Below are 13,942 nucleotides of genomic sequence, written 5' to 3'. Positions count from 1 at the left end.
TTTCGACTTCTGGATTTCGATCTTCGAGCAGTTTTAGAAAATAATTTCTATCTCACCTGACATAAATACAAGCTTCGGAGGGCTGTGAGAGATTGCTCTCTCAAAATGCCCGGTCATGCTTATAGCCAGTGGCGAAATAAGGTTAAACGCCTTTTTATGTCCATGACTTTGGTTGGACTGGGCTTTCTGATGCTTTCAAACTTCTTTTTGAATGACTGTATGTCTTGGAATTTTCACGATATCAACCAAATATTAACGTTTTTAGCTCCTCAGAAAATTTTGCAACCTCCTCCGCCTGCTCCCGTTTCATCCTCTGCCGTAAAAAAGCTACTTGAAGAACCATTATCCCAGGAAAAGCCCGTGCCAGTTCCAAATGTTGAATCTTCAACAGTTGCGCTCACACGGCCACGAGTTGGCAAAGTATCAATGATTTATGGTGATCGCCCTATCTATAATAGGGCATTAGCATCGCATGAAGAACATAGTCGCCGTCATAATTACCCAATGAGCATCTTACGCACGCCTATTATCGATAGGAAGTGGAACAAATATCTCATTCTCCTCTCAACTGTGCTCCGAGAGCTGGAAAAGCCAGAAGATGAACGGTTAGAATGGCTTTTGTGAGATATACTCTTTCATGTTATATCACGCCTTGAAACTAACTTGAAAATGAATCTAGTTGGTTCGACAGCGATACAGTCCTGATGAATTTGAACCTACCTTTGGAAGTATTTCTTCCTCCCCCAAATCTCCCAGACGTTCATATGTTAGTGAGTCAGGACCAAAACGGAATAAACAATGGGGTCTTCTTCATCCGTGTTCATTCCTGGTCTTTCGAGTTGCTCAATAGCGCGCTTGCGTATCCTCGCCTGAACAAAAACACACAATTGCCGTTCGGGGACCAATCTGCGCTGGGAAAAGTCTTAGAAGAGAACGAATATTTCTCGCAATCCGTTGTGTACTGCCCATCACGTTGGTTCAACCCGTATAGGAGGTCAGAGAATGGGGAGCTACCACAAACTGAGGCATTACCTAAGTCTATGGTCATCCATCCTGGGGACTTACTTGTTCATTTTGCAGGCACTGCCGATGCTGGGAAATTAGAGGAGGCCATGCGGCCATACATTGAGATATCAGAACAACGAAGGCCTGATTGGAATGTACCCTTAGAAAACACTCATTACGTCAAACAGGCAGCTTTGTTCTGGGATACACATGTCCTTCCAAAGACAGAAGACACAGACATGCTACTCAAGGTTATTTTTGAAGGCGAATAATACGTATGGCTCAACCTCATTTCCCCCATTTACAATATAGCCCGCTGGCCGGTTCCTGGTATATAGAATAATTTACTAGAGTATTTAAATTGCTAGTCCCGGTAACATGCCTTTCAGTCGAAACTAGAACATGAGGTAATAGTCCCACATGGGGAAATTGACATCCTCGGGAATGATTTTTGTTTTCAAGTTTTATCATACGATGTGCAGGTGTTCATCTTCAAAATATGGTGTCGACCAATCGGATTTTACTCTTGCAACTCAGGCCCACAGTCATAGATTACCTGTTTATAAAATACTTTATAAAGCACCGGAGTACTCCGTGTATGGACACTGGCAGTTTGGAAAGCCTGGATGATTATTAGGGTCTCCGAATTCACACAGTTGACCGCACCTTGCACATTTTTAGCTTTATTCTGCATATACGCCCAGGTACATGACTGTACAATCTAAGACGTGCATGAGAAGATGCGGCTCAAAGAGCACCGGCTCATAGCACACAGTGTATCTCTAATCAACCTTCCAAGCCAGATAGGCGACCACCAATAACCACAGGCTTCACCAGCGGTTGTGGATGCCAGAACTCTTCAAGTTTGCTTGTTGACTGCGATGTCCGAACACAAATCAACAACCAAGCAATGGAGCCACTTGTTCCCGGCCAGCGCCTCCTATCTATTGATTTGATTCCTATTGATTTGATTCGACACATCGACTGAAATCATGTGAACCTGCTCGACATCATGCCGTTTAATGGCAGATTTCATTTGTTCATTTTTGCGGGTAATCTCCTTCTGTCTTCATCAATTCAGAAGCTCGGGAATTCCTTGGATTCCCCTCAGTCTCCAATGAGTCTCTTCAACCTTTTACTGTTGGAGCTCATGGAGCGTTTCCGTCACGGGGACATAACCACGGGATCGATTCCTTCCACCAACAAGGCCTTTGTTATTGACCTCTTCTTAATTCATTTACAAAATCATCTTGATACTCCATTGAAGAGACTTTCAACTCCATTTTCTACCAAATGGCCGATGCGGATTCATTCCAACGTTCTTGGTGTATCACAAAATCGACTAGGTGTCCCTGATGGTACTGTTACGTCGGCCTTGTTACTGGATTGGAAAAAGACATTGGAAGAGACTGGGAGCCTATGAAGAAGACGGTTCGGGCGCAACGATCGGCCATTCACCGATAACCCGCATCCTCCAAGGCCCACAGTTACTTACAGAGGGGATCAGGTCCGTGGGTTGGCCATCCGGGGCAGATCCGCCATTCAAGCCGTTCCACTTGGTCACAACAAGGAAATCTTGATGGGAAGAGATGACGAGTCTTACAGCTCGAGGTCCACGGGTAGAGGATGAAATGCTGATCATGTTTTCGCGTTATACTCTGTTACAGATCTCATTACCACCTTGTATGCGTTCCATTTATGCCGCTTCAATTAGTCCACCATTAAAATTACAGGTGCTGTAAAATATAGAAAGGACCAAACTCATTTCTTGTGGCAGCAGAATAGTCTTCAAGTTCCTAGCAAAGCGAAGCGCGAAGAACTTCGAGGCGATTTGGGACGATGGATCAACCACACAATCTTCGAACAGCCGCCGATATAGAATATTAATTAAGTACATATAGCGTAAAAACGTCCCATCTCCAAGTGGATTTCCCGGAAACATACCCTAGGTAGGAGCTTTTGAAGCCTCTGCGGACCGATCAGTCAAGATTGGAACACCCACAAGCCCCCACAGTGCAGAGCCGCCCACTCAATTGGATCTCAGCCAATCTAAGGTACTCAAGACCACTGGGAAGAGAGAGAGAGAGAGAGAGAGAGAGAGAGAGAAAAGAAATATGTTCATTCCGAAGCTGCATGGCGATCCGAGCTATCCGATTTAGACGAAGTCTCGCTGGCCATACATCTCGCTTTATTGCGTCACATATTGTCCCCGTATTCACATTTGAAGTTTTCGCTTCAAAGATCAATAGTCAGTTCCCTTGTAATAATTTAGATACCAAGGTAAAAACTATTGTTCTGGCTTCGAAGCAGTTGATGAAAATATGGTGTTGAAAGCTCCTAACGCTGTCACTTCGGCCCTGTTTATCAGATAATTTTTACCCCGGTGCAAAGCCCTAAGGACTTGGTTGGCTGGGTTCCCCCATAGATAGGCCGCGCGGCCTCTAACCGTACCTTCCGGCCGAACAGAGCATCGGCTTTTCCTGTATAATGTTTTTAACCGGACTGGCCCGAGAAAATGCTCTAACGCCCTAGTGCAGTGGAGTACTAACCTATAGCTCCATGGGAGAACTAGGGGGTACGTACCAAACTTTTATAGCGCCGCTAATTCTTTGACTAGTAATTAAATTGAGTTGCTTGCATGTAATACAGCTGAGTAGTTATTAGAACCTTGAATTACTTGACACTAACCTGCCCCGGGCTGTGAGCATCTTGCTAGATCTCTATTTCAAGTTATTACCCCTGCTAGAAGACCGTCGAAGTCACCTCTTATCTGCTGGATTAGGCTCCAATGTGTATTCAAAGATAACTTCTCAAAACAATTATCTCGTCTTCCTATAGGTCCCAGTACAAAAAAATTGAGGAAAGATGTATATCATGATCTCAGATTTGCCATTCAACCAAAGAATTTGGAGCTCCTGAACATGTGGGCAGTATCAGCACTTCAGTGCTCCACTTTATATACAGCCACATTGTACAGGCTTGTTACTTCGATACTGTACCTAGATACTAGCTCTCAATGTAATTGAAATTGTGTACTCACTGGGCACTAAGGCTCGAGCATGCACGAATTTTGACAGTGATGTTACCATCCAGTCTGTCAGTGCTAAGAATCTGGGCGACACTTGGCGCGTTAGGGTCTTCACCGAGAAGGCCTGTGGTGGTACTGGCGAGAACATCGATCACACCCAGGATATCTGTATTAAGCCAGGTATCTGGAAGGACCAGAACGAGTGGAAGTCCTACAAGGTAAGTTGTCTTATTTGGAATTTTTATGCAGATATGGAAGCTAACAACGTTCAAGGTTGTCAAAATCTAATCTTTTGTTGACAATGCCTACCCTTGCTTCCGGAATGATTAGTGGCTGGTCTGAAAGTACAGCCATATTTTCAAGTTCCAATCTGTTATCTCGTGAAAAAAAGTGTTGGAACTTGAAGGTCTCTGAAACAATAATCTTGGAAACTGTACATGTGTGGGGTCTCAATGGCAGTTTATGAGTTAGTTTTTTATCCCCAATTAGTTTTTATGTCAATGATATGATGGGTGATGTATGTGTATAGATTAGAAGTTCGATTGCTATTTAATACAAGTAGTTCCGAGTCGTAGGATCATTGGACATGATGGATTCCGAACGTTTTTCTACCTATCCATTCTGTTAATGTTTATATGAACACTGTCATGTTGACGTCGTCCTTAACCACTTTAAAACGCCGTTTCAAGCCCAGACGAAACTGGTCTACACGATGCATCTTCTCCACCGTTGCGGTTGGTACTCGCAGACTTTATGTGACGGTAACAGCTTCATTTACTTTGAGGATCCAGTCCATAAAAGGTTGGAGGGTTGGAATGCAAGCTGCAATAACACAAACATTCGTCTCGACGCTAGGTTATCTAGAAGATGGCTTTGATGGCGACACCTGAACTCTATATAATCCGTGCATTATTCAAAGATACTTTTGAAGAATTGAGCATAATACAGTGCTACTATAAACTTCTATGTACAAAACAAGGGTTTACTTCCTCATCGGTGTTTTTTTGCGCCGTACTCTTTTCTGCCCTTGTCCATATCTTCGATTAGAATTTCGACCTTTCAGTTTTTCAGAGTAGTGGACCTGCAATGAAGACCACTTGCGTCCAGGAAAGTGTGTTGCGATCTCTTTCCATGTAAGATTTTTTCTCTCTTTCAACTGCACCAGCAATGTTTCTTCGTCGGTCGAATATGATCGACGTCGCCCTTTGACGGGAGCTGTACAGCCTCTGGTCACTCGCTTGCTAATTCGGGTCGGCGTCTTGGAAGCACGAGGACTGCGCGTGGGCACAGGTGGCATCAATTTGAGGTTGTCAGGCATGAAAGTTAAGTAGTAAGTAGGCTCTGGGCCCAGCGTTTCGATAGTGAGGATTGCTCGCCCAACGAGATCATTCCCCCCATGCTGACAGATCGACGGATTATGAGACGTGTGGCCTGCTTGGCACGGGGAAGTTCGAATTGAGAGAGGGTTTTTTTCCATTGACAACTGGTGAGCCCTAATCTTCGAAACTTGTGACGCGACTGTATCAATCGCAAAATCCCCATAATCGGAATCATCATTGTCTGCAACGCTTTCGCTCTGACTATCATCTGACGGAATATGCCCTGGGCTTGAGCGTAGGCTCCGTAGCTGATGCCGGTGTGGCGGGGGTATCACTACAGCGACAGACGTGTGCCTTCTCCCAACTGCGTCATCTCGTCTGCCAGGAGAGCGCTCTTTGTTTTCTCTTTGCTTATGCCTTCGAATGAAATCCTTCTGGACACTTGTTGTTTCTGAATAAGAACCAGCAGGTCCGCATCTGGCTGCTTGGTCCGCATAGTCCAGGTCGGATGTGCTGTCATAATCTGTATTCTTCGGTCCAGAACTACCAGACAAGGCAATTTCCATTGGTGAACAATCTGAACTTGGCTCTGAACTTGGCCCGGGAGTAACCACCAGACAGTCACTGGGGCTGCTTTGAAACATAAAAGCGGGTGTGCTTCTTTCGCTTGCTGCCTTGGACGTGAGACTAGGCTGTAATAAAATGCTGGAGAGCGAATTGCTTGAGCCTTCTTCGTCGCATGGAGTACATCTGTTGAAAATTTCCCCTGTGTTTGTGGAGCGTGAGGACGATAACTCCTCCATCATATCAATAGAGGGTGGGGAAGGAGCCCCTGATGAATCCGCATGGAGTAGTGATGGACTAGGGCTGACTGAAGAAGATCTTGAAGATATGCATGGGAAGTCCGGCTCTATCGTTTTGCATAGAGCATGCGACGGCGCTATTCAATTCGTAAGTAAATTGGAAAAGAGACCATTGCAGAGCTTTCACATACACCTGGAAGGTTCTTGATGATCACGGTCAGAGGTCGACCTTGAAGAGCAGGCACCACGCTCGCCAGTCTTGTCAAGTGTCGGCGATGATGATGCCATTTCCCATGTTTTCGCTAGTTCGAGATCAAAAATGTTCGACGATTGTACTATATGCTGGTTCATGGTTTCTTCTGAGTGGGTAGCTGGAAGAAAGGCTTGATGGTCTGTTGCCAAAGATTTCTCTCTTCAATTGCAGCTGGACGGACCGAAGGCATAAGTTCCACTTCCATCATTTTTGCTATTGAAGGTATAATAGGGCTGCTTCGTGGGCTTCGACGGGCCATAGTAAAATTGAATATTATCAAGGGTGACTGCCATGATACCGGAGCTGGCAAGAGAGGAAAGGAAAAAACAAAAGGAACAAATACAGCTCCACTAATTTATATCTCTGAACGGCCTGATCAGTCAGGAGACAAACAACCAACGAAACACATCTCATGATTTAGCCTAGGCTCCCAAAGCCACGGGTAGATCAATAAAAACCGAAAAGTAGGACAAATCCGCCTGTTCCGCATGACCACCTACTCGGAAAAGTCAAAACTAAGACCGGAGACCTGTTGCGCTAGTTGAAAGAAAGGAAGTTCGCCTTATCATCCCATTCGCCGATACCTACACCGGCTTTATATACGATACAAGCTCCTGGCGTAAGCCCGAAGTCTGCTTTTAGGTCCGAGTGAAATGTAACATGGATTTGGGCCAAAGCTCTGACGAGTCAACACAGGGAGCTCCACAATTTTGGAGACACAACATGCCCTACCAGCTAATTCCTGGCTCATACGCTGAGTCCGGGCCAATCACATCAGATGAGTGACGAGCGCCATTTTAGCGGAAACGCCTCTATATAAGATTGAACAGGTATAAATTTTGCCATATATTTAGTGAAGGCTAATTAGATTTTGCTGCTCTTCGATCAAGACTAGATATCGGGGACGTGGCCTTACAAACTTATGGGTCTTGACCAATAGCAAAAAGAGCGCACAGAGAGACTATATAATACCAAGCCTGATGCAATAAATAATGCTTAACGGGTTAAATGGCGACGTGGCCCTAAAGCCCGTGTGCTTATCTAAGTTCCAGATCTGTCCAGAAGGTAGCATATGATTCAATATCGGCGGGGCTCGAGCTAAGTCCCATCATATCCAACGTGGTAAGTCGAGCTGGAAGTAGACAGAAAATATATTTCCGAGGAGAGACAAGTAGCTCTTAGATTCACCATTATAGAATGGAAAGCCTTTAGCATCTAGTGTGACAAATTTTGGACTCAGTCAGGATTGATCAACAGTATTGAACGAGACGGGGAACCAGCCGGACGACGTCGGTGGAGGCAGGTCGACTAGAAAATCCCTTAGTCCGGCCAGTATAGGGCGCAGCTGAGATATCAATGCGTCCAACCAGGTGCAATGTTTGAGAAGCTAGTGGGAGGAGGCAAAGGTGGGAGAAGAGGGTGGACGATAGAGCGACGCACGGCGGATTTATAGATCCAGGAGGGCTGGCCGCGAGGCGGTGAGGGGCCTACCTGGCCTGTTGAGGAATAGCGCCATGACTAAACCGGAAGTAGAAGGCGCTAAACCGGTCTCGGGGTGGGTGGGGCGGGCGCTAAACCTGGGTCGGGGAGCTGCCGTTTCCGGCGGCGGCGGCCCAAATGGAAATACTACCTTAAAATAATCACAGATATAACAATTGGTACTTTTAAAACTTCTACTATATAAAATAGCTTTTTAGCTACTAGATTAGCACCATTTGATACTAATAGAGTCTTAGAAAAGCTAAATATATATCTGGATTCTCTTCCTCCTTTCAAGATCATCTCTCAAAGACCACTCTCTTCCGGTAGTGATAGTAATCCAAATACTCTTTAGACTCTTTTAAAATTTATAAAATCGCAATCTCAGATCAAAAAAGGTCTAGAATCTTCTTCTTTAATCCTTTCTTCACTAACAAAAAGGGAGATTAAGAAGACCTATAATATAACTATCAAAGTTGTCCACTACCATATTTTTCTCTAGAATCACTACGCCTAGCTAGAGGCTACTAATAAGAAATAGACCAAAAAACAAGAGATAATACCTAAGTTTACTACCTAGAAAGGTATCTTTAGGGGTCTAGAGGGTGGTAAAGATGATATAGTCTATAAGGATAAAGATATAAGTAAAGATATATATTTACCAGAGGTATCTATAAATACAGTTATTAAGCCTATCTTACCTTCTATACCTATAATTCGGCAGTAAGTAACATATTCTAGGTATAGGATAAAAGGGCATATATATACTTACTGCCCTACTCGCTTTAGATAACAAAATTTATATTGTTTTTGTGGTTTTGAGATCTTAGAAGGTAAAAGTGCATGTTTGATTAAGTATAGAATGACAGTAGTTTATATACAATCAAACATGATGACATCAGGTGATGTGCGATCATAACAGTAACATGATGTAAGCAAGGAAAGATACATGGTAATCTTGGGGCGAATATCACATCCTCCCCACCATCTTGGAATTCGCCTCGAATTCCGCAAAACGAATGTGATCGCGGGCGATGGGGCCCGGACGCGACTGTAAGGTCGCCTATGTAGGCGGAAGCCTATGACATCATGTGAACGGACGAAGATGTAGGATTTCCGTCTCGTCCATGTCTCAAGGAGAGAAAAAAAATAATTCTCTCCATCTCCATAAGTTCTGACATATATCAATAGTAATGTCCCAGGCGAAAGCTTCATAGCGGCCGCCATCATCTGTTCTCGTACAGATCAACGCATAATCAGTCTCAGGGGAAGAATTTCGGTTGTTTCATCACAACCCATTAAGTTCTTGTCCAGTCAGGGACTTATGTGATTGTCCTGTCCAGGAAGTATGTCTTCTGTTTAGGTCTGGACCTTTAGGTAATCACCAGAACTTCATCAGCCAGGTATGGTTAGCAGGGGCTGATCATGGTTACGTCAGGGAGACAGCGCTTAGCAATAGTCGTGGCTCTAAGTGACCCTTTACGTTCGGCGAACGTAGATCCAGATCGATACTATAGGGTAGGTCTTATCGAGTTATAGCATATTGTATCTACGCCATGTAGATAATATATCTCTTTAGTAGTATATCTTTTACCTCTTATAAGTAGTATATCTTATAGCGTGGTAGTATATCTATCCTTGTTTAATTAAGTCTGGTTATATGCCTTAGTCTTAAGGTGGTACTATAGGGCAGCGACCTTATTATATTAGAATCGATACAGATATATATTATTATACTCTGTAAGATATAGGAATCCATTATATCACGCAGGATACGGTAAATATATAAAAATCTATCATATCTTAAATCAGAGATCCTCCTGATTCAAACACTTCCGTATCTTTAGGCCTATAGGCAGAGGAAAACTTTTCTAAGGCCGGTATAAGGTAAACATAGTATAACAATTATAAATATTATTAATCAGCGATAAACAGGGTAGTAGGAATTTTCCGGGGGGTTTATTAGAATCTAGGGTCTAGATCTACTATAGATAGATAAATATCAGAGATTTTGTTTATAGTTATTTATTAGTAAACAGAAAAGATAAAACTAGATTAGGAGGGTAATATCTATATAGACAACCACCTTTCCTGATTAGGAAGGTCTAACCCTATCTACTCCCTTAGTCTACTAGTTCTAGACCCTTCCCTATATAATTATATATTATCATAGATATATTCGATTCCCTTTGATATTATCTTTTTCAGAATCTTTTTACTAACCTTCTAATAGCTTCTAACCCTAATCTTATATACAAGGTATAATATATCTCTACCTATCCGATTCTTTTAGATACTAACATAGTTATAAAGCATCTTACTCTATTTACAAATCCTCTTCTTACCGATTTTACAACTAATCATAAGAAGAAATTATTACTCCCTACTCCTGTCTACGATATTAACTAATACAAACTTCTAAAGGTCTACACTTTATCTAAATAGTTACAAAAGACTACTATTATCCAGCAGTAGGGTTTAGTGGTTTTAACTCTATACACTTATTGTTATAATAAGCAAGGTCCTTTTTCCTTCTATATTATTGGTATTTCTTCTCTCACTACTAAATCTCTCTGCTTTAAGGGTTCTTATATTTATTATATAACTGGTAGTAACAGCGGGCACTGCTTATTCTAAGAGGCCCTATCCGAAGATCTCCTGGTTCTACTATAATCGTTCGATCCTTATTATAATCTCCTTTAGGAAGATTCTTTAGCACCCCTTACGGCTATGTTTTTAGAGTATCTAGCCAGTTGTGAGAGGTTATAGTCTTCTATATCTATTGAAGCTCTTTATATCTCTCCTACTCCCTTTTCTGCTTATTCTGTTCTTAGAAAATTATATTCCGCTACCTAAGATATAAGTCTCTTAGATCCTTTAGGTTTAGGTGTCTATAGGCGTTATAGATAACCCTTAGATCCCTTTAAGGGTTTAGGTCTGATCCGATGTAGTAGCTATGTAAGCCCCTTATATACTTTGGTCTTAGGCGGCGCTTCTTGAATATCTAATATCCTAAGTCCCTTAAACACTAGTATAGTCTTAGATAATACCCTAGAGGGTTCTATAGTCCCTTACCAGGCCCTAGCTAGATCTTTAACCTCTATAGGTCCTAAGTATAATCATTACTAGTATATATTGCCTATAGATAATCTAGCTTTATTTATATCTATATTTTCAGCGTGGGGAAGACAGGACCAAAGGTGATGACGTCACGCAGAGGATGTCAGCTGAACAGGGGCACCAAGCTACAGGGAACCCTTCGGAGGAAAGGGTAAAGATAAGACCAAAAGATCAGACAACACGGATCAGATGGAATGACATACGACCAAGCTGGATCCGAACTTAGGATGGAATGGAAGGAAAGAATCAAACAAAGATACAACTGATCCAAAAACGATTGAATTCGATGCTAAACTAGCTAAGGGGTAAGATCAGGTTTTATAGAACTTTAGACTAAACAAACATGAGACCAAAGGTCTCAGGATATGGGACGAAAGGGCTACGGAATCCGAAATAATCGAGTCCTTTCATCTCATCTTGCAACCATTGATCCTAACAACGGGGCTCGGGTTGCGGATCTTCTCGGACGAGAGAAGATCATCTTTGATCTGATAGATCAGATCAAAACCATATCATTCATTTCGCAACGGAAATGTTTGATCGCGGGATGAATTAGTCAGCATAACCTTTGGATCAAAAAGGGCCACTTTTCATCCCAGGAATCCAGGCACACAATCTGCCTGAATTGCTGACATATATATAACAAGGAGTATATATCTATAATTAAAGCTTATAAAGCTCTCTAGGCTATATATAATTATATTAATACTAATATAGAGCGACTTTAATATAAGCTTATCCACACTGGCGCTATTTCTAATCCGAACAAGGAGCTAACTCCTCCTCTAGCTCCGGAGATAAATCCCTTTAAGGATTCTGACTAATCTCTACCGTTTATATCAGAAGATATTTATTTATTTATATTTTAGTTGGTTTCTTTTGTTTTTTATCTGTCTCTTTAAGATCCTCTGAAATAAGATATACCTCCTAACCGATAGGTCTATATATAAAAATAATATAAATATATAAATAAGTAGCCTTTAGGTCTAAATATAAAAAGTTTTTACTTCCTCTATAATCTAGTAATTATAGCCTATAGTATAGATCGCTTTTTTATAGATATAGGTATTATAACAGCTAATAGGCCCTTTATTAATATATACTTATAGTTAATAGCGACCCTTCTATATATACTATCTTTCTTCTATAGCTATACTATATTCTAAGGAATATCTTCCTTCTTTTGCTTATCTAAGTTGTCTATATCTAATTCCTCTGAATTAGTAATATCAGACTTATCCGACAATATATAACCTAAGTTATCTTCCAAGAGGTTTTAAACTCTTAGACAACCATATCTTAGTAGTTCTAATTCCAGATTCTTCTTATATATATAATTAATCATATATCTAACAATTATATTCTCCCCTATTAGCTCCTATTATATACTGTTATAACAGAACTTCTCCTATTCTTCTTAAGTAAATATAGATAGTTCGGAATAGAAGGGGGTATTATATTTCTCTAGGATCTTCCGGATCTCTTTAGGTCTTAAAATCTTCAGACCGGTATATCTTATTGCAGATTATATAGCCTAGGATATCTATAACTTCTTTAGATTGTCTATATTCGCTTCTAGCAATCTTGATCTATTTATAAAGATTCAGAGTACTTATCCAGAGGGCTCTATAAAGATATAGGTTCTAAGGGTATAGGATTCTAGTACCTAGTATAGTCTGAACCATTTACTCTTAAATTTCTTTCTACTTTTATTTCGAATCAATATCTAGCTATCTTTCTAGAAGCTTATCTTAGTGATCTTAGAGTTATAGATATGATTTGTCCTGATCGCTTAATTTAGTAAAAGCTTGTTAGCTTTTGCTTATATATCACTTAACCCTTTAAGGCTATCTATCCGATCTATAAACAGTTAGATAGAGGATAAATCACTAGGGATTCTTAGGTATTTACTATATAATAAGAAGAAGGGACTAAACCCTATGATAGTATATTTATAGATCTAAGCAGTAAATAATACTTACTAAAGATATAGATCCTATACTTTTGTTAGTTTATTTATTAAATACTTTGTAAATATCTTTCCTAATAGACTATTAAAATTCTTTACTTTCCTATTGGTATAGGGATAATAAGGAGTAGTTATATAGTACTAGCTTTTTAATATATTAATATAGTATTATACTATACCGCTAAGAAGGTTCTTACTATAGTTAGAGATAATTTCTTCTGGTATACTATAATTTATAAATATCTAATTATATAAGAATTATCTAAGTATTTCTTTAGTAGCGTCTAGTATAGCTTATACTAATATCTATCTAGTGGTATAATCAATAGCTATAATAATCTAATAATTACTATTTAGTATTTTTAGTAGATAACTAATAAGATTAATCCCCTAATATATAAATAGCCTAATACCTAGGGTAATAAGATGTCAGCAATTCAGGCAGATTGTGTGCCTGGATTCCTGGGATGAAAAGTGGCCCTTTTTGATCCAAAGGTTATGCTGACTAATTCATCCCGCGATCAAACATTTCCGTTGCGAAATGAATGATATGGTTTTGATCTGATCTATCAGATCAAAGATGATCTTCTCTCGTCCGAGAAGATCCGCAACCCGAGCCCCGTTGTTAGGATCAATGGTTGCAAGATGAGATGAAAGGACTCGATTATTTCGGATTCCGTAGCCCTTTCGTCCCATATCCTGAGACCTTTGGTCTCATGTTTGTTTAGTCTAAAGTTCTATAAAACCTGATCTTACCCCTTAGCTAGTTTAGCATCGAATTCAATCGTTTTTGGATCAGTTGTATCTTTGTTTGATTCTTTCCTTCCATTCCATCCTAAGTTCGGATCCAGCTTGGTCGTATGTCATTCCATCTGATCCGTGTTGTCTGATCTTTTGGTCTTATCTTTACCCTTTCCTCCGAAGGGTTCCCTGTAGCTTGGTGCCCCTGTTCAGCTGACATCCTCT

The 13,942-nt window shown here is 40.9% G+C and overlaps 3 protein-coding genes across 3 annotated transcripts; 2 read left to right on the top strand and 1 right to left on the bottom strand.

Annotated features, from left to right (window-relative positions):
* Positions 1-105: 105 nt before the first annotated feature.
* N7483_007850 (galactosyl transferase GMA12/MNN10 family protein) lies at positions 106-1,277 on the top strand (the record flags this gene model as incomplete). Its single annotated transcript, XM_057091287.1, has 3 exons — positions 106-217; positions 266-605; positions 680-1,277. 3 exons carry the CDS (start codon positions 106-108, stop codon positions 1,275-1,277), a joined length of 1,050 nt encoding a protein of 349 aa, XP_056946028.1.
* A 2,649-nt stretch (positions 1,278-3,926) lies between these two features.
* On the top strand, positions 3,927-4,321 carry N7483_007849 (uncharacterized protein; the record flags this gene model as incomplete). The annotated part of the gene is made up of 3 exons (XM_057091286.1): positions 3,927-3,935; positions 4,009-4,251; positions 4,283-4,321. 3 exons carry the CDS (start codon positions 3,927-3,929, stop codon positions 4,319-4,321), a joined length of 291 nt encoding a protein of 96 aa, XP_056946027.1.
* Positions 4,322-5,015: 694 nt separating this feature from the next.
* On the bottom strand, positions 5,016-6,701 carry N7483_007848 (uncharacterized protein; the record flags this gene model as incomplete). The annotated part of the gene is made up of 3 exons (XM_057091285.1): positions 5,016-6,292; positions 6,347-6,538; positions 6,590-6,701. 3 exons carry the CDS (start codon positions 6,699-6,701, stop codon positions 5,016-5,018), a joined length of 1,581 nt encoding a protein of 526 aa, XP_056946026.1.
* Positions 6,702-13,942: the final 7,241 nt, after the last annotated feature.

Source organism: Penicillium malachiteum, assembly GCF_028827825.1.
Source record: "Penicillium malachiteum strain IBT 17515 chromosome Unknown utg000003l:1.0-4950554.0:1.0-4952489.0, whole genome shotgun sequence".
NCBI classification, from domain to species: domain Eukaryota; kingdom Fungi; phylum Ascomycota; class Eurotiomycetes; order Eurotiales; family Aspergillaceae; genus Penicillium; species Penicillium malachiteum.
This window is presented reverse-complemented; position numbering and strand designations above follow the sequence as displayed.